Here is a 20,845-nt window from a genome sequence, read left to right as displayed (position 1 = left end):
CCAAATTCAAACGAATCAAGTTTTTGATCTTATTATTAGATTACTAGACGCTAATAACATCACTTCACATTTAACAAAACGTATAGCGGGATAATTTATGAGCAAACATCTGATTTTTAGTAAGTTTCATTCTCGAATTCTATAAAAAGTTTTTTTTATAAGTAATACTTCATATACGTTAAATAATAGCCAGAATGTCAAGGGCTTTCCATCAATACGAGCCGTTTCCTTTTTTTCTTGTTCAGGGCGACGCTCGCTGAATAAGAAATCATTTTGTCAAAAAACAAGAACAAGTCTGCCCAAAAAAGCGTAGATTTTTTTTACTGAAGTCAGCATATTTTGAAGTTAATTATTCGCCATAAACGTTAAGTTTGTTCACTGTTTATCGGTTGGTAAAAATCAATTTTATACGCGAAATAACAGACACATTTTAGATGCATGCTAAGCACAACTGTGCTTTCTTTTCACGCTTTTCTTTTTCCTTCAAATTATTTTCCTTTTCTGGTTTATACCATCTTACCAAGCAAATTATACCGAGGTTACATTTACGTGTAGCTTAAGAAACAGACAATTTAAAGCGCACTAAATGTTCGCATGAGTTATACTTGCATTTATAAGAAATATAACTTCTTTTTTCCCAGGGAATGTTAAAAATGGATTAGCGTACTTCCTTGTAGCTGTAAATTGGGCTTTATTTTGCCCATTTTTGCCCTGCCCCCTCTGCTGATTTAGCCCTGTTATCATTTTTTCTGTTTCGTTTTTAAACACCGGAGCTCTCATCGAGCCTTTATCTGCACTGGACCCAATCTACAGGTAGGTGGCATAGTGCATTAAGTAGATGCCCGACATTTCATACTAATAAAAATCTGTTGACTGAAAACACTGCTAAGTTAATGCTAAGCAGCTAGAAGCAATTCGAAACAATTTACCAATTTAACGACAAAATTACGTCATTCAGGGCAAAAAGAAATACTTTCATATGGTAAAGTAGTTTTTAACATATAAATTTTATAACTTGCTTTCAGATTAAATCGAAGGCAAAAAACAGGGGAAGATAAGCGCTATCTGAAATTACCTTTTTCTGTTGTTTTATATTTTTCAGTTGAAATTACATTTTTCAGTTGCATAACAAAATTCAACCGAAAAAAAATCATAATTTTTTTAAAAAACCTGCAAGTACTTTAAATTTTTCCTCAAATGTTTTAGAGAATTTTCATCAAAACTGAGGCAAATTTAATCTACCTATTGGTACGTCTGCCCTCAATACCATATGCAAATTTGTTTCTTCTCTCGTAGAAGTTATCTTAACGTATCGGAAATTATCTCAGCTTCTTTCTCTTCTTCTGCTCTAGTTGTTCCTTCAATAACAGACCCTACCACTCCAGTTTATTTTCCCTCGATTTTCCTTCTTCCACGTGATCTAATTCTCATTCACATCACCACTTTTCCCCTCTTGGTCGATGTAAAAACTGGTGCAGTTTGAACTGCAGGACATTTGCATTGCAAGCAGGAAGTGACGTTTTTATTGCTTGTTCTCTCTTTTTGACTACCTGGCGAATGCTTATAACATGACAGACAACAATCAGAGTCAAAGTGGACAGGTGAGAATTTTTAATGGTCACTTCCAGATTTAAGTTCTTTCTAATTGGAAACCAACCTTTCAAAAAAGTCAATCGATCATAAACGACAATAATGAACAATAAGCATAATGGATTGCCTTGTTTCTAATTAGAGAAAAGTCTGCAGCTAAGAATTTTAGCAGTCAACAGTGATAGAATTAAGTTTTTTTAATTGTGTTTTTTTTGTCAAAAACTAAGCAGATCTAATCAATTAAACTTGTTCATTCCTCTTGATTTCATAAACAGCAAAGTACTGAACAAAATTGAGTGTTTGACCGAATTGAAATTGAACTTTAAATAGTGAAATATTACGCTAACTCAAAATTGAGAGCCTTTTTTTCAGATGAGAGATAACTAGAACTTTCTAGTCGTTTAATACCGGAAAGCAGGGGCGGATCTAGGATTTTCTCGCGGGGGGGCGGATTTTCAAAAAATTTTCCAAAATTTTGACGACTTTTTTTTTAGGTCAACCAAATTGATTTTTCGAGCTCTCCCAAAGCACTGTTTTGCCCCTATTTTGGCAAAGTTTTCTGCGCCGCAGGCAATTTTTTGAAAAAACAGTCAAAAAAAGCCGTTTTTGGGCACTTTTTGAAAAATTTTGACAAAAAAAATAGCGTTTTTTTGGCGCGCGCTCCCCCTCAAAGTTAGTATATATTGGCGCCCAAGGCGCCTTTAGAAAAATTTTAGGGTCGGTCGGCAAAAAAGGGATTTCTGAAAAAGTATCAAAGGGGGGACCCCACCCCCTCCCCCCCGCCCCCCCTAAATCCGCCCCTGCCGGCAAGTAAATCAAATTTTTACCTACTTTTGTCATTTTTCCTGTTTTTTTTTCACGTTTTCTTGAGCAGCATTCAAGAATTTTGAAACAATGTCGAATGACATTCTGGATCAGTGCCTTATAAAAACAGTTGTCTGAGAAAGTTACGAGGTCAAACTGTGCACTGGACAGGCGCAAAATTTAGGGTGTTTAGGTCTCTAGAATCTAGAGACAAGCTTTTAAGCATATAGCAATCTAAAACAGCAAATCCGGAACAGTTTGGGAATTCAGAAACAAATGATTAAAATCAATTAAATTATAAACACAAAAAGTTATAAATCTGTATAGTAAAACTACGCTGTCGCAGAATCTGCAATTGTAAGCAGAACCCAAAAATTGTAAGCACAATCCGCAAAAAGTGAGAGGAATGACCAAGACGCCAGCTGATTTAATGGAATCCGCTTGCATTTGAGGAATTTGCTCACCATTTTTAGAAACCATCTATATTTCCGGAAGTATTTGAGCGCGGAATCCACTGAACAAGGAAACTTTGTGAGTGGCATCCACTTACAATCTGGAACAACAATCTGGAACAAGTTTTAAAACTTATCTCAGCATTTCGGTGGCCTAAAGAGTTCAAATCGTGCCTATTGAGTGCCCATTTTGATCTTGTAAAATTCAATTGAGAAAATTTTGACAGACAATTACAATTAGCATTTTTCAGTTCATATTTTAAAAAAACATTCGTAGAAAACTGAAGTCCAGCTTATGATCTTATATTGACTAGTTTCGAATGGCATATTTTCATGCCGCCATCAAATTTTAACTAGTTCCAATTGTTACTGTTTGTTTTGCGCCATTTCCCATCAACCCGCATCACTTGACTGTAATTTTTCTATTTTGTCCGATCGTCAAAAGGGCACTGAAGTTCCGTTCTAAGCACAAGTGTAAATGCTCCAGCCGCAAATTGAGTTTGTTTTAACAAAAATACTTTTCTCATTAATACAAAGAAAAGAACTTTCAATATTCCTTCAATTTCCTGCGCGTTTAGTTAAATGAATGTAAAATCTCCAAATGTACAATTAAAACAACGTCAATTCTCTGTTTGAAAAAAAAGCACTGTTGTTTTCAATTCAAACTAAAAAGAATATGGTGATTTCATAATTTTTGTTCAACAAATCAATAAAAATTGTTGAAAGTTCGGAAGTGCTTTTTGTCTTGATCAATTGTGTGTATTTATCATAAAAAATCTCCAAAATTGTTCATTCGTTCACTATGATACCAAGAGATCCTTTAAATAATAACAGTTCAAATCAAGATTACATGTGAAAAATTGAGTATGTGGTTAATCTGCTAGTGGTAATCTGTTTATCACTAGTTTCAACAAAATTATATTCTTATAGAAAAATTTTTCCTAATCTTTCATGGCCACGCAGGCGCGGATCTAGGAATTTTTCGAGGGGGGGCGGATTTTCAAAAAAAATTTTGAAAATTTTGTCGACCTTTTTTTTATAGGTCGACCAAATTAATTTTCTGAGCTCTCCGAAGCCACTATAGAAACCCTAGAAAAAGGTCAGAAAAATGCATTTTTAGGCGCTTTTTGGAAAGTTTCGACCAAAAAATCGCGTTTTTTCGGCGCGCGCTCCCCCACAAAATAAGGATAGATTGGCGCCCAAGGCCTTTAGAAAAACTTTAAGGTCAGTCAGCCAAAAACGGATATCTCAAAATAGTACAAAGGGGGACCCTTTGGGTTGGCAGGGGGTGGAATCCCTGAAAAAAAGGCGTCCAAGCCCCCCCCCCCCCCCCGCCCCCTAAATCCGCTACTATGGCCACGCAAAATTAAATGTCCGACCACAATTTGAAAGGTGTAACGACCGCCGAAAAAAATGAAGCTTTTGATTTGGCATTTTCTTCACGCAAAGCTGATTAAATTTTACTTGTGTCCTAATTCGAAGTTGCCCTAATTCGGAGTCATGCTCGTAGTGATTACTTTTGCATAGGTCATGGTGATTTTTTCAGGAAAAAGTCTTAAAAATTGTTCACGCTGAAAACTTTGCGGTATGAATTTTGATTTCTTTTAAAATTCACTTTTTTTACAGTGTTGAAAATAAGGCAACAACCAATATCAGATAACAAAAGTTTAAAGTCACAAAAAAAATTCGAAAGTTGATAAAAAAGATATGTGAGTATTTTTTTCTGTTTCTTTATTTTCATGAAGTTTTCCAACTGTCTTTTGGCTATGCTTAAAGCTTTGTCAGTAGACCAGTAGATGTTTGAGTGGCAATAAAACGGCAAAAAAAATGCGATCATGAACTCTTTTTGTCGATGAGATATATTTATTTTCGAGTGCCCAAATAACCAGTTTATGCTCTTCTGTTGTGTGAAATATGTTGATACAAATGACAATTATATTTAAACTCGAGACGTTTTAATTTCAAAAGGAAAGAATGTCAAAACCAAGGCAAAATTCAAAATAAGTTGAATATTTTGTTAACTTTTTTCAAAGTTTGAAAAACCAAAAAAAAATAGCAAAAAAGCATAGCAAATCAAATCGAGGATAAAGCAGAGAAAAAATTGATCATAGAAATGTAAACAGAGTTTTTCCAAAACACATGTTAAAAGCTTTCGAAGTCATCGGAAAACTTTTTCATCGGAAAAGGCTTGCAAATTGTTACAATGTAAATCTATCATGGCTAATTGAAAAAAAAAACAGTAGAAGCACAAGTAAACACCAAAACACTTGTATTGCTTATTTTAAAAAATTCAAAAAATTGCTAAACATCCCTTTCTATTTTTAGATTGTGTGTTGGGGGTTGATTTTCAAAAAATCTTTTCGACCAAATTGATTTTCCCAGCATTTCCTATTGTGACCAAAACTTCTGCACCGCAGGCAAATTTTTAAAAAAGCAGGCCAAAAACCGCTTTTTTAGGCCCTTTTTGGAAAACTTTGACCAAGAAATTGCATTTTTTGGCGCAATCTCCCCTTCTAAATTAAAATATTCGGGCGCGAAAGGCGCTCTTAGAAAAATTCCAAGGTTTGGTCGGCCGAAAAAGGAAGTCTTCGATTGTTTTCAAAGATTTTATTTCAATAATTTGTTTTTTACGCTCGATTATTTAAATTACAAAGTGGCTTCTAAATACACTATTGAACGGGCTTTAAACCGTTATTAAGTGTTTACAGAGACTATGAATTTATATTTTTAGCGCTGCTAGCCAGAACTATTCAGAGTACGCTCATAGCCTGTCTTTGCAGAATAACTGGCTAAAATTTCGAACGAGATTCTTAATTTGTTCAATTGTGTGTTTCAAAACCAAATTGTGCCAAAAAAGACAGGGTTCCCAGCTTAATCAATGGAGCGCTGAGGCACCAGAAGATCCTATAACGTCAAGCTAAAGAACAATAAAAAAAAGTTAGTGAGCGGTTAGTCTGCAAGTAGATTAAATTATCACCTATCGATAAACTTGAACTTCGGGGGTAAAATTTGTTCAATAATGCACATTAAACTTTTTAAATAAACTTCAAGAAAATCAGGACTGTGACCTGTTCAAAGTTGTTCACAATTTTTCCTATTTGTCTTGTATCCTTATTAGGAATTAGGATGTTAACTTGATCCAAATATTGTATGAACAGTCAGCCACTTTTGTCCAAATATTTTTGTCTTATATCAATTTAACGTGCAGAAAAACGCCTTCAGTTTTTTAAATTTTGTTCTTTTTGTCCGGATAGTTTAAGTCAACACTGAGTTTTCGAAAATTGAAAATAATGAATTTCAAGTGAAGTGCTAAACAGCCAAAAAACGTGGATGATGTGACCCAGAATGATCCTGTCGCATTGGTTTCTGGGGAAAAACGTTTTTTAAAGAACATTTTTATCTTTTTTTTTAAGTTTTTGGTGATTGTGTTTGGTATTGTCAAATTTGCTCTAGATTTTTTCAAAGTAATTGCCAAAATCCTGAATACTGTTAAATAAAAATGCTGCTTCAACTAAATTGTTGAAAAATTTAAATTTTAAATTGTTCTATCCATTGCTGCTATAACTTAACCTAAAAAAGTATAACTAGTGGTGTATCAATTCGCATAAAGCTCGACTAACATAAAAAATTTAGAAATAAAACTCGAATCGAGTAGCATAAAAATAGGAAAAAATGGTCAAGTTTGAAGGATACGGAATTTTCTTGATGTGATGCAGAATTTCAACTGCTTGTTGGTCGTTTATTTTCTCATTTTGCTGTTTCTCAAAATTGAAAGCTTCAATTTGAAGGTTTATGATTGTTTGTTGTCTTATATAATTGAGAAAAAAAAGGTCTCATAATTTTGCTAGTTATGTGAGTTACAATTTTATGTTTTTCAAACTTTAAGGCAAAACGATTTTTTTGATAGCCGAGCAGTCACCGCAAAAGTCTTATACTTTGTTGATTCTCTAGGAGCTCATTTTCAAAACGATTCATTGCAAGCTTCAACAGTGACAACCAATGTTTTAACCATATAAGTCTCATTATTAATGACTACCACAAAAAACTTTAATGTCTGATTTCACCGGGTTGAAGCTAGTTGGTTTTGTTACGGTTTCTTGTAGGCTTGTTGGGGGATTAAACAATTATTGTAATTCATTTTTAAAAAATAACGTTTTCTGCGTTTTTTTAATATCAAACTAAAATTTTTCTTATCATGAACAGGTTTTAATCAAATTTAGAGGGCAGCGCTCAAGGCTTCGTGCTGTTACGAGCATTCCTGTTTGATGTTTTTTCTTATTTAATTCAATGTTGCTTATTTGCGTGAGATTCAACCGCTCCACCAATGTTTTTGATGATTTGTTCGTACTTGTTTTGACTTTAATTTGTATTCAGTGGTGTTTTTCTGGCCAATTTTAAAATTTTTAAGTATTCGTTCTTAAATAAATAGCAAGTTTTACTTTAGAGAAACTACCTGACATTAAAATTGATCTGAGCTTTGTCAGTTTGCTTTTTTTTGAATTATTATTGCGTTCTATAAAGGTTTCAACTTTCGAAGAAAATGACAGAATATTTGTGCTCAAGATATTTTTTCTCCAGAAAATTTTCAGGTTTTTCTCAAGTCTTGTTTTTTAAAAACGGTTTAAATATCTTTCAAAGGCTATTGCTGGGGGTTTAAACATTGCCAATATGGCCAATTTGGGACAATTAACGCGCGATATATTTCTCGCTATTAACACGTAAGCTTATAATACATTGGCGAAGTATCGGCCTAAATTGATTAAAGTAGACCATTTGTCATAGCTGATACGTAATTAGGTGCAAACTCTATTACTAGATTTTTTAAATGGTGTGTGGCAAGATAATGATGTGTGGCGAGCAGTACTGTTCCATTTTGTCATTTAGTTAAAGCTTCGACAGCGGATAGTTGCGGATAAGAAATCTCGTCCCATATTGTACTCTACATTGCATGTAACAATTTTTTGTGAAACTGGGCTTTCTGGATTTAATAGTCTATGCCTTGATTCGAACAGTTTTTTATGATTTGCTCAAAATTGCTGCAATTGCCATTGATGGCGATATGCATGTTTGCCAGAGTTGTAGCCGCCACATTTTGTTAAAAATTTCGTGTTTTAAACTTCAAAATTTTTGTTTTTGATGTTGCAAACACTTACAGGAAAAGAGTAAAACTATCAATGTTTTTTTTTATTTTGATGTGTTGAGACCGGTTCATTAAAACATTTCGAGCGAGTGTTTCAATTGTCTTTAAAAAATTGAGATGTTTTCACTGCTTATTTTGCTAATATGAAGCCAAAATTTTTGAAATTCAAAATGAGTTAACGTGTCTGAAATGGATTTAGGTTTAAACATGATAAATATTTCCAGTATCAAATAATCTTTTTGAGCTTGTTGAATTGAATTACAAATGATTTCTGACACGCATATTTATAAAACTGTACGTTTTGCCTTAGTTGGTTGTGGACAGTTGCATAATTTATTAACTTACAAGCCTTCAGCGCTATAACGTTTTTTTTTTTAAATTTGAGCTCAAGGCATCTTTAATTTCGAGTAACGTGAAATAATTCGCTGAAAAACTACACAAGTTACCAATTCGGAATTTGCGTGGAGAGAAAAACCACACACACCTCATCAATTTCATCAAAAACCGCAAATATAAAATGGAATTGAAATGCTTTCAACCCTGTCACAAAACTCTTTTTTTTGTATTATAAGTTTTTCATCATACTTTCAATCAGATTGCATTTTTTGGTAATATTTTTTTGCGTTAATTTCTTTTTCTCATTTAAAAACATTTGAATGTTTTTATATCAAAAACTATCTGAGGAGTTTTGATGCCTCACACTTAAAACTAGGAAGTCAGCTAAGATTATATTTTAACTTTGGAGTGGTTTACAGATTGCTAATTTAAAAATATACTATAATTGATACGCACTTCGTTTTTTCTATCCATGCATATCGTATGCTGCGAATAATAGTGACCCATATTTACATAAATTAATTTTGAGACACTCTCGAGGATCCGAATAAGGTTTATGTGAATTTGTACCTCACTTTGCGCGTTAGTACCTCGCCTCAGAATATTGAGTTTTTTCTATTAGAGCCTGTCCACCATTAGAGTCCGCGCGAATTAAAATTTTTATACTTATGTTTAATTGGGGGAAATGGAGTAGAGTTTTAATGGCAGAGCTATAACATAAAAAAAACCGAAACAGTTAGAAAAAAAAGACTTCTGTTATTCGTTTTTTTTCATTGTTGCTGTAACTTGGTGTATATGAGCGAAATTGGAGGTGTATCAACTAGGATAAACTCAACTAGCATAAAAGTTTTATAATTGAAAGTCGTATTGACCAGCATAAAAATTGCAAAAAATTAACATTTGTCTGATTTCATCTAGTTAAAAGTAATGAACGTAGTGAGTACTCTTATATAGGTTTTGATGATTTTTTGTTGTTTTTTTTTCAGGAAAAAGTCTTAAAATTTGTTGATGTTCAATTTTGATTTTTCGCGGTTTGAATTGTGATTATTTTTAAATTCAGTGCATTTAAATTGTTGAAAGGAAGGCAAATTCCACTATTGAAAAGCAAAATTGTACAGGTCACCAAAAAACGTGATCGACTTCTAATTTCGTAAATGAAAATTAATTATTAGATTTCCCAGCGAGAAAATTTTTTTACCTATTGATCCAATTTTCTCAAATTGGGTTATATTAAACAAAGAAGTGTTCATCATAAATTGTTCTATAAAAACTTTAAGGCCATCTATTTTTTATTCGAATTTCAGAAGTTGAAGATTTTTGAAAGATCAAGTTGGTTTTTTTCCGTTTCCTTGCTTTCATTACTCTTTTCCAACTGTCAGTTGACTATGTTTCAAGTTTGTTAGTTTTATTACGATTTCATGATGGCGAGTTTAGGTATAAAAAAGAGATTAATTTTGTTTAAGAAACCAACACTTTCTTGCTGTAAGCAATTTTTGAATCAAAAAGGTTTTGATCAAATTTAAAGGACAGCCGAAGCGTTCAAGGTTTTGCGCTGATACGAGCAATCTTCTTTGATGTTTAGTTTCTAATTAATTAAAAGTTGCTTATTTGTGTAAGAGTCTTTTCACCGACGTTTTCAATGATTTGTTAATAGTTGTTTCGACTTTAATTTGTGTTTTGTGGTGTTTTGTTTTAGCCAATTTTCAAACTTTCAAGTTTTTTTTAAATGAAGCTTCTGGAATATAAATCAATTGTTTCAAGACAGAAGCGATCTGAGATCAAATACAATTGTTGAGAATTTTGCCAGTTTATTCTTACTTAGAACTATTACTGCGTTCTATGATTTTCCATTTTTCGAAGAAAAAGAAGGAATATTTGTGCTCGGAGTGTCTTTTTTCTCCAGAAAAAAATTGAATTTTTAACAAGCCTTTTTTTTAAAAAAAAAACATTTTTCTATTATCCGAAAGGTTTTCCTGGGGGCTCAAAGATTGCCAATTAACTCGCGATATAATTCTCACTTTTAACGCGAAAGCGGAAAGTTAATCAGTTTCAAAAATTGTACCAAATTTAATAAATTAGGCTATTTGTCGTAATTGTTACATTGTAAGGCGCAAACTGTACCAATAGGTATTTTATATGGTTTAAAGCGGGATCATTGAAAAAGAAAACAACTCACAATTCTTTTCCATTTCATTTTTTTTTTCGAAAAATTTATCAATATTTTTAGAGCAAACACTGCACAATATGCTTGAAAAAGCAGTCGGAAAATTCAGGGCTTGCATAATTTTCGTGCTATTAACCCTTAGGTGGAGATTTTATACGTCTTAGAAATCAATCCAAATTGATTTGATGCGAAATATATCATTTTATTCTTTACATAGCGTGTGGGGTGGGGAATGGTTTTCAAAAAAAATCTAATTAACGTTTTTGAAGTTTTCTCATTTCTTAAAATCTTTATCAATTTTTCTAAAGTGACACTTACTTTGTAATACCAAATTGATTTTAAGGATCCGAATAAGGTGTTATTGGCTCACAAGTATGTCAATTTGTACCTTATATTGCACTTTTTCTTTAGAGTCCGTCCACCATTAGAGTCTGTGCGAAGCGAAGTTATTTTACTAATGTGTAGTTGAAAGAAATTTTTGTTCAGTGGAGTGGACTACAATTTAATGGGAGAGCTATAATACAAAAGAGCCGCAAGTTTTTGAAAAAATATATCTTTATTTAATTTTTTTTAAAATGTTGCAAAAACTACTACAGGGACTTCAAAGGGCAATTGGAACCTCCTGGGCTTCGTTCAAGAGCAGTTTTTTTAACTTTGAATTGATAATTATTTATTGTCGTCTCTTGGAAGCAAGTTTTGCAGTGATCTCAGGCAGCCCACGTGACTATTTGGGCTATTTTTTAACCAGTTGAGACCAACATTTTCAGTGGCTTCTGAAAATACTGGCATGGCTTCTTTTTATAGGCCATTTTTGGCAGAGCGATGAAATTCAAATAGCTCTGTGTATATATTGTAATGAGTTGTGATATTTTTTTTTATAGTCTTATCCTAACTTTTCTCCGTATTTTTATTTCTCACGCTGGAAATTATTCGCGTGTTTTATTACATGAAGTCACTATTTTTTTCTGGCTTTTTAAATAATCGAAAATAGAATTATGGCTTTGTAATCTTAAAAGTAAATTCTGTTGAACGTTTTATTCAAAAAATTCACTCTATTCGAGTTTTTTTCTTTCTATTATTCACTCAAAAAGATTCAAAATACTTCAGCTTATTTCGTGTAGTATTTTGTCATTTTTTCATTCTGGAAACAATTTTTTATTCCCTCAATTTTTCTCGTGTTGAACAAATTGCATCCACGAGACAAAATGATTTATTCAAGTTCTTTGTTTATGGACCCGTTAAGGATAAATTGCTATCAAATCACCAATAAATTACCAAGATTTATCCCTAAATCTGGTCGTACGTGGAATGTATGAAGTGCGAGTACTGATATTTGAAACCATGATATCGATTTTTAATGACTTCCTATGCATTCCCCTAAAATGGGCACTTAAGGTCGAGTTTTAAAATATTTCCTGCTATCGTTAGACTTTAGAGTTGACGGAGAACCCCTACAAAAACGATGGATAGTCCAATTAGTTTGAAGCCTGCTTTTGTGCTCAGGATCGTGGCATTAGTAGCACTTTTTTCCCCCATTTTCTCTATTGTGTCGTGAACAAAAGACCATTCCAAATGTCTCTTAGACCATTTCAGAGTCCATTTACTTATTTTTCCACCCTGACGCCTCTGCTTGCTTGCTTGTATGCCACTATTCCAATTTATGCCTCAAACAAGTAAAAGTTATTTGATTCCTGGGGAGCTTGTATTCGATTAACTGTCCTTTGAAGGGGAACGTAGTCTGCAATATTGAAAAAACTGATCTATAAGACATTTTTCCACTTATTTTCCTTTATCTGCCCCTTCAAGGTATTTTCAACTAATTTTTTCGGTTGTTTTGCCCTCTTTATCTGTTTATCTTTTTGCTCTTTTTTTGTTTTCTTTTTTTTTTGTAAATTTGATAATTTGAGTAAGTTCTGAGCGTTTTGAAATCAAACGTGCAATCTTTTAAGTTTAAGTCGAGAAATCTTATATTTAGTATAGAGAAGTGTGCATATAATGCCTGGAGTATAAACATCACTACAAAAAAACGAGGTCGGACGAGGTCTCAAGAGTCGCACCAAGTTGAATTACAAAGTCAACCTAAATTGAAGTTGCATTAAGTTGCAATGGAACTCCAGCAACGTAGCAACATGATTTGTAAAACTTAAAAAGCAAAGTTGCAAAATGCAGTTAAAATTGCGCACAGTTGCAAACTTAATCGTGCAACATGAAAATAAACTCCAGATGATCGACAAGACAAAAAATTTAAGGTCTCGAAGTTTTCGCCAGCTTTCTGAAACAAATGGAGATCTAAATTTTTCTCATATTTATTTTTTAATTTGAGATGAGATTAGCTTGTGTCGCAAGTTATATGCGATCAGTATGCTAGACAGCGAACAAAATTACTTTCATAGTTTTAGGTCCAAACCAGGGGCGGATTTAGGGTGGGGGGGGGGGGGGGGGACGCCTCCTTTCTTCAGGGAATCGACCCCCTGCCGAGGGTCCCCCTTTGGTACTTTTTAAAAAATCCCTAAAACTTTTCAAAAGGCGTTTTCGACACCAACATATAGTATTTTAAGGAGAAGCGCGCGCCAAAAAAAACGTTTTTTTTTTGTCAAAACTTTTCCAAAAAGTTCCCAAAAACGGCTTTTTTGACCTGTTCTTTCAAAAATTTGCTTGCGGCGCAAACATTTTTGTCCAAATAGAGTCTTCTCAGAAACTCAATTTGGTCGAACTAAAAAAAAGGTCGACAAAAACTTCAAGTTCCATTTTACTTATGTAACGCATAAATTGGGATTTTTTAAAATTCTACAAAACATGCGTTTTTTTCTGAAAAAAATTGATACGATCGTTTTCCAAGATGCAAATTAAGTTGCAGTCGTGTCAGTTACTAAAACCTAGTTGCTCTAATCCGATCAATCAAAATCATTTTGAACAAAAAATATATAAGCTTTCCCTAGTATCCTATTTAAATGAGGCTGAGACCGTAAAGGAAATGTTATAAGAGTTTATCCACATTTAAGCGAGCTGAAACACAAAAACTCGTTAAATGATTTAGCTCTTGTTATTCTCGAATTTATATTAGTAGACTGAAAGCTACTGGAAATTAGGAGCCGATGAACGTTGTTTTCATCTTAAAATTTGTTCAGGCTCAATATTACTTTTTGCGGTTGGCACAAAAATAAGTCCGCATTCTCAGATCAAAAACTAGTTCGAATCTTACTTGGAAATATCAGAAATGATACTACGTAATTGAAGAAAGCTGAAACTTTAGAAAAAAAACTATGAAAACAATTCGTCTAAATTGGGACGAGTTGGTGTTTTTAATTAATGGTTTTGAGCTACTTCTTTGCTGAATTATACATATCAAGAGACCAACTAAATATTTAGAGACGAACTAAATTTATCAATAAATTTTGTGAAACAAATTTCATGAAGAATCAGTTTCTTGGCAATTCGCTCCATAAATTCAGTCTCTGGTGAAGTTTCTTAGAAAAAAAACTCAAAAATTATAATTTTGAATCAATTTCCTTTTTTTCAAAAACTTTTTTTCCTAAATCTTCTTTTTCTGATTTGGGAAAAGAGGGAAGCAAAAAAATTTAATGTAAACTTCAAAAATTAGTATTAATATTCTAAATAAATTAAAAATTTGAACTTTTATGCCTTTCAAACGAACAAATGACATCATTTTGATTTCACCATTCACAAAGAGAGGGAACGAAACTAAACTGTGGCGTAGGGAAAGAGAAGGAGGAATCCTTTGAAATTGGATTTTTAAATAGTTGTATCAGTGACGTGAAAAATTGGTCTGCATTTTTTCATTTTTCAGAATAAATTACATTAGAAACGAGACAGGAACTTAAGGCTGACCTCCAAATTCAGTTCAATAGAACTTTAAAGCTGCATTAGCTATTAGTTAGTCTTTTGCGCATTTCTTCACATGTTTCAATAGCGCTTTATAGATTAAAAAATAATTGGAAACTTTGGAGAAAAAATTGAAAAATTTTTCAATTTCTAAATATCTAAATTTTTTTTTTCATCAATCAGTGTAGGCGCAATATTTTGTGCTACTTGCACAGCATTCGGCTTTTCTTGTTTAGCAATATATATTTTTTTGCTTTAAAAGCTATCTTTCAGAGTAGAGAGAGTTAAATTTCTCTGTGATTTTATATACTAAAATAAAAAATTTTTCCTCAAGCTATAGATTGCCTTCTTTTCTTTCAAACAAAAAGACAACAAAAAATCAAACATTCGATGTAAAAAAATTTACATTTTTTTTCGTTTTTTCTTGCAAATGCTACCTTGGTCAAAACATTCTTTTTTAGTTCCAAAGCCTCGCATGTTCTTGATTAGCTTCGAAATTGAGCTTTGGAAATTTCTTACTATATGTCAGTTTTTTACATGTAGGAAACCTTGTTACACGCTCTTGGAATCCTCTAATTCATATCTATGACTGGTACTGAAATAAATATCAATTTCATTTAAGACATTCACTATCTTCATTTGATTGATGATGCAATGGAGCTTCTTTGCAGGACTCGCTTTATAGAATTGAATATTTTCTAATTAATTCAAAAAAGATTCACATTGATTTCTTGCATTTTCTATCATTAAAATGATGCAGTTTCCAGCTCATTTTTGAAATACCATTTCCGCATAACATTCATATTTGGGATAATTAAAGTAACTGAAATAGCTACCTACTTGGTCTATTTTTATACTTATCGATTTTTAGACTGCATGATAAAAAATGAATCATGAATTAACGCCGCGTTAAAACAAATTTAAAAACTGATTATTGAATTGTAAGCAGAATTCTATTTCATTGTTTCCTTTTTCTTTTTCTTTACAAAAGGAATTAAGAATATAATGGCACATAACAACTTAGAATACTGGGTAACTACTTAATTTTAATTTCCATATGGTCATAAAGCCCACTTTCTTTTATTTCAGTCACCCATTTTCGCATTCTTTAGATATATCAGCTATATCAGATATACCAATTTTCATTTATAACCTGTTTTCAAGTTTTATATCTTGCGTTTTTTTATTATTTCAGACGCCTAGAGACAAAAAACCCCTGAAGTTTGCTGCTTTATTACATCAGAAGAAAACTCACCGCGACAAAAAGTAAACCCTAATTGTGGTCAGCTTATCAATTCTAACGGAGTTTCCGGCCCTGATCAAATAACTGAAGAAAGTAACGGCAGAAATACTTGAAGAATTCCACTTCGATAATTTCATTCTGTTATTTTTCATTATCTTCCGATGTTAATACCCTCGATATCGCCTTGCACAAATATTTGCTCCGAGGATTTTGAAATCCTTGGAAGAGGCTCTTAAAAGATTAATCAGTTTGCTTAGCCCGAAAGCCAAGACGTTGGCTGTGAAATCATTTCAACTGGTACAATGTAACATTATCGATGGTACGTCTAATAAGTCAAGCTGCCAGCATCCAAATCTACAAAACAAGTGTATCTTCACTTGTATTACCTGTACTATTTTTGTTTAGATAGATTGTATTGATTAAACTTGACTTTGTTTGCTTCAATTTTGAAGCCTTTTTGCTTTAAAATTATACTAAGTGCATTTTTTTCTCCGCCGGTTTTCTTTTGTAGTTGTGACTGTAACTCCTAGAAAGCTTGAATAATTTATAGAAAGTTTCAAATTTGCATTTAGCCCTTTTTGTTTACTTGTTGTGATAAAGCAGAAAAAAAATTCACGAAAAAAAAACAGGTTTATGCATAATTAAAGGAGTCAAAGATATAGTTCCGCGTTGGCGTTTAAGTGCTCTCGAGTTTAAGCTGCGCGGTGTGTTATTTTTGTTCAGCCACGGAAATTGATTCTGCCTTTCAAAATGAATATTGCGTGAAACCATCTGGCTTTTCATTTCCGCGAGAAATCGTACGTCAACTTAGCTCTTCAAAACCATCTTTGAACATCTCTACAAGTTTATCTAGCGAAACCCAAGTTAAAGTTACCAACTGTTACCATCATCACTCTATACTTTCACTAAGCTAAACATAGTTGAACATCATTTTAAGTAACTCGTCTTTTGAAAAAATTGTATTGAATATTGAGTTAATAGGAAAGTTTATTTAATAAACTACAACCACCCCAAAGTTTTATCGAAAAATTTCCGCCCTTGATTGTATTTGATCGGAAACTAGCATGTCGTTTTTATTTTGAACTGTTACAACAAACGTTATTTGAAGAGCTTTCTTGACTCGAGAGGCTAAAGCGAGAAGTTGGCAAACTTCAATCAAGTTTCATCTTTGCTTTTCTTACCTTTGGAATTTCGAAACTCCTCTAAGCCAGGGTTCAAATTAATAAAACAATTGAAAGTGGTCAATCAACTAATCCTTGGATATCCTATCGATTTCGAAAGACCCATCAAACAGCGACCTTTCACATTGGACCAAGTTTACTTAAGAAGGTCCTTGACTCGTGGCGTGGCAATTTGAATAGCGAATAATTAACTCCAACTAACTCGAAAGTTTAAGCTGTTGGCATACGATTGACAGGGTTAAAAAGATTGACAGAAATTTTGCGTCTTCTAGAAGAAACTTGAGTTGACTTTGATAATTTGAGCAAAGAAAAGTCCTCGGCTCCGCAGCAGAATCAGATCATATCTAAATTACTAACAGATAATTCGAAGAAACACTGAATCCTCTGCAAAGCTCTCAACTTGGTGTAGTATAAATTAACGAACAAACTACCTAATCATCTAATTCCAGGGAAACAGGGTAACAAAATGGCGCTGTTTCGGGACTATTACCGAGAACGTCATCAGCTGATTCCGCCAACGGGTGCTCTGGCGCGACTCTTGACGAAGATACTCCTCTACATCTTTCTCGCAGCTTCGGCCTTCTTCTTGTTACCCGCGGATCACCAAGAGGTTGTGCAACCCGGAGGCACGCTGTTCTCCGTATTCCTTCTTTACATGTTCTCGGAAATATTCGGAGTTCTTACGAAACAGCTTTTGTTTCTACCATCACTCGTCGGAATGATCTGTGCCGGAATATTTGTCAGCAATGTGCCACTGTTTCAATATCACGTGCAACATCACGTGTCGTCCAGTCTCAGAAGCATCGCGTTCATAGCACTTTTGGTGCGAGCGGGACTCGAACTCGATACAGCATCACTTTTGAAGATGAAACGCGTATGTCTCCTGCTGTCTTTTGTCCCGGGAGTCTGCGCTGAGTCACCAGTTGTAGCGGTGACGTGTCACTTACTCCTCGGACTTCCCTGGGGCTGGGCGTTCATGATTGGGTTCATAATGGCTGCCGTTAGTCCTGCTATTGTAGTTGCATGTATTTTGAAACTGCAAGCTAAAGGATATGGAACCGAAAAAGGGATCCCGACATTGGTCATCGCTTCGTCTTCAGTTGACGACATAGTAGCAATTTGTTGCTTCTCCGTGGCCATGACGATAACTTTCGCTTCTGGAAGTGTGGCCTGGGTCATAAGTAAAGCACCCATTGAGTTCATAGCCGGAGCAACCCCAGGTGCCATTTTGGGGGTTCTATTCTGGTTCTTGCCCTCAGCTGGAGACGCACACAAAGTATATCTCAGGTAAGAACTCCAAAAGCTAAGTTTTGCTAGAAAGCAGGGCTTGTTGAACCAGCACGGTTCATTTAAAAAAAAAAATATCGAAAAAAAGTTATACTTTTTCAAATGTATCAAAAAGAGTTCACTTATACTGTTTGTAACGTCGATATTGCTCAATTTAAAATAAGTTCAATTGAAAACCTATCAGTGACGATATTTGTTAGCTGTGGCTGTTTATTAGGTACAGCCTCCTGTTTTTGGCCAGCATCACGGCCTTCTTCGGAGCAGAGCACTTAGATGCTCACGGGGCAGGGGCATTGTTTGTCATCACTGTGGGCTTCGTGGCCTCCAGGAAGTGGAACCAGATGACTAATCCAAACGCCACCACATCTTCATCCACTCTCACCACAGCCAAACACACTCCACTACCTGTCACAGACACAGACCACAACGAAACAGTCAGTGGATTCGTGGCTTCTACTACAAAAATTAGAACAATAATAGAAAAATCAGTAAATTAGTAAAATAAGAGTTTGAAGTTCAAAAATTATAAACATGTATTCTGTTAGAAAAACAGATTAAAAAAAATAACACTGATATCAGGAAAACTTGAGTCAAGAAAAAGACTGTAAAAATGGTTGAGGTTTGAGTGATTTCAAAGTTTAACATACTTTTTGCCAAAGTTGCTCCATCTCGTAGGTCTTTTTTTTTCGGGCCCAGAGGGACAAAGAGATAAAAAAAAACGGAAAAATGAGAACAGGAACAGGTAGTTAGGGGGTAACGTTGAAATGCATGTATTTCAAAAAATTAGGCCGCGAGTTTATATCGCAAATATTTTAAACTTTTGGGTAATAATTAAAGAAAAATTTAGGTATCACCTGAGCATGAAATCAGTTCAACTCTGGATACCTCTTGCAACCACGATGTCGAGGATGTCGAGAAGGCATTTGCCATCAGCTGGAGGTACCTTGCTCCCCTCCTCTTTGGCCTCATCGGGTCGGAATTGAAAATCAGTGACCTTGACTTCAGCGTGATCGGATTAGCTCTGGTAATTGTAACATTGGGCGTTCTGGCTCGTTTGGCTGCAGCATACGTATGTTGTATTGGAGTTGGACTGAATTGGAAAGAGAAGCTTTTTGTCTCAATTTCAAGTATTCCTAAAGCAACAGTGCAAGCAGCTATTGGAAGTGTGCCTCTTGATTACGTAAGAACTCTTCCAGTCGAAGACAAAGGTGAATTGTTCGAAGAGTGGGCGCGAAAGATTCTGGCAGTGGCTGTTGTTTCGGTGATTCTGACCGCACCTTTGGGAGCTGTTTTGACCAAAGTCTCCGGAACATACTTGCTGGAACAAAATGGGAAAGGAGATAATAGTAAAAATGAGAGCTCAGTTGACGAAAAAAATAAAGACGACGAGAAAGATGTCGGCGTTTCCACGAACGGAGTTAAAACTAAGAAGGAAAAGGAGCCGAACTTGCATGAAGAAAGGGGACAAAAAATCATGGATAAATTTTCAGAAGAGGATCACGTGGAAGTTTGAGCATTTTTTGCACAATTTACGCACATAAACCTGCTGATAATTACTCTATCATCTTTTAATGACCATTTCAAAACAGAAACTGAATAGCAGAATATGAAATCTTGATTTAAACTTGAAATATGAATTGTTCAAATTCTAGTTTACTTAAAGGCATTTTAAATGTCGCCTTTTCAGGAGGAGTTCTTTTTATAATATTTACAATTATTATTGACTATTTTAAAAATTATATTTTTGCTAAAGGGGCTATTAATTAATATAATAACTTAAATTGTCTTCAATTGTATCTGATTTAAAATGAGTAGCTCTGTATATTTTCAGTAATTTGTATTTACTAAACGGAACTTCAAGTTTTAAAAAAGTGTCTTTTTCGCACAAGCATAGACGACCCAGCTAATTTGGCAGTTTGAAACATTTTAAAGAAACACTTAAACTCTTTATTTCGGAAGGGCACGTGTGTAAGGTATAAGTGCTGGTGAATGAAGCGACTGTTCAATTACATAGGACGTAAAATTCTTTTTGATGAAAAACAGGGAGCTGCTCAGTCATCTCTCCCCTCCTTTCAAGAAAAGGGGGAGAATGTTGAAAAGAATGAGTTAGCCTAATTTTCGACCAATCAAAAAGCAGCAATGTTAGATTTCTCACTAAAAAGCCCTAGTGCTTATTACTCTTTTTGATTAATTTTTATTTAGAAGTGGATATTATTTAGTTGGTATCGGTTTTAGTAGATGATTCATTTGTAGTTCAAAATTTTTTTTCTAGAATAAATGGATAACATTGAAACCTACTCCTACTCCAGCAAAATTTGAAGGTATTCACTTTGAGAAGGTCAGATTGTGTAATCGATCCTCCAACATGACACAGATGGTGTGTTATGCCGAGCTATCACTTGACGTGTAGCTTCAGGTCTACAAGAGCCCGACCGTATTGGCTGCAAAATGGGAACCGCGTGAAATTTATAGAAGCAGATTATTGACTTCACGTCGCAAAAAAAAAGATCCTCGCTCAACCAAATTACTCAGTATTGCAAGTGAGGAAATAAGAGAAACAAATATCCTTAGAAAAATTTGATAGCCTTCCATAGATTCTCTGCAAATTGCAGTAACAACAACTACCAAGGTTTTAATCAGCCAAATAAAGTTTGTTTTATCGTTTTTTTGTCAAGTATCTCAAGTATTGGGTACTTGAGATACTGCTTTATTATCTTGAGATACCTATGCTTTATTGTCATTTATTCCTCATTTTTCCATCTATTCAGTGTTGACAAGTTGGTCTATTGAATTTGGTATATACAA

General features: G+C 34.1%; 1 protein-coding gene across 6 annotated transcripts in view; it reads left to right on the top strand.

The window, feature by feature from the left end:
• LOC134854042 (sodium/hydrogen exchanger 9B2-like) overlaps window positions 1–19,887 on the top strand; it is a 46,420-nt gene extending 26,533 nt beyond the window's left edge. For 2 of the 6 annotated variants that reach the window (XM_063870110.1, XM_063870112.1), the window contains exons 2-4: window positions 15,525–18,040; window positions 18,258–18,474; window positions 18,888–19,887. In XM_063870110.1, coding sequence (XP_063726180.1) covers window positions 17,220–18,040; window positions 18,258–18,474; window positions 18,888–19,553 — 1,704 coding nt within the window. In that variant the 5' untranslated portion in view covers window positions 15,525–17,219 and the 3' untranslated portion in view covers window positions 19,554–19,887. Of the gene's footprint in view, window positions 1–495; window positions 814–1,206; window positions 1,602–12,174; window positions 12,293–15,524; window positions 18,041–18,257; window positions 18,475–18,887 lie in introns of those variants that run through there. The other 4 variants (XM_063870109.1, XM_063870107.1, XM_063870108.1 and 1 more) reach the window with 4 other exon arrangements.
• The last annotated feature ends 958 nt before the right edge of the window (window positions 19,888–20,845 follow it).

Source organism: Symsagittifera roscoffensis, chromosome 9, assembly GCF_963678635.1.
Source record: "Symsagittifera roscoffensis chromosome 9, txSymRosc1.1, whole genome shotgun sequence".
In the NCBI taxonomy this organism is placed as follows: Eukaryota; Metazoa; Xenacoelomorpha; order Acoela; family Convolutidae; genus Symsagittifera; species Symsagittifera roscoffensis.
This window is presented reverse-complemented; position numbering and strand designations above follow the sequence as displayed.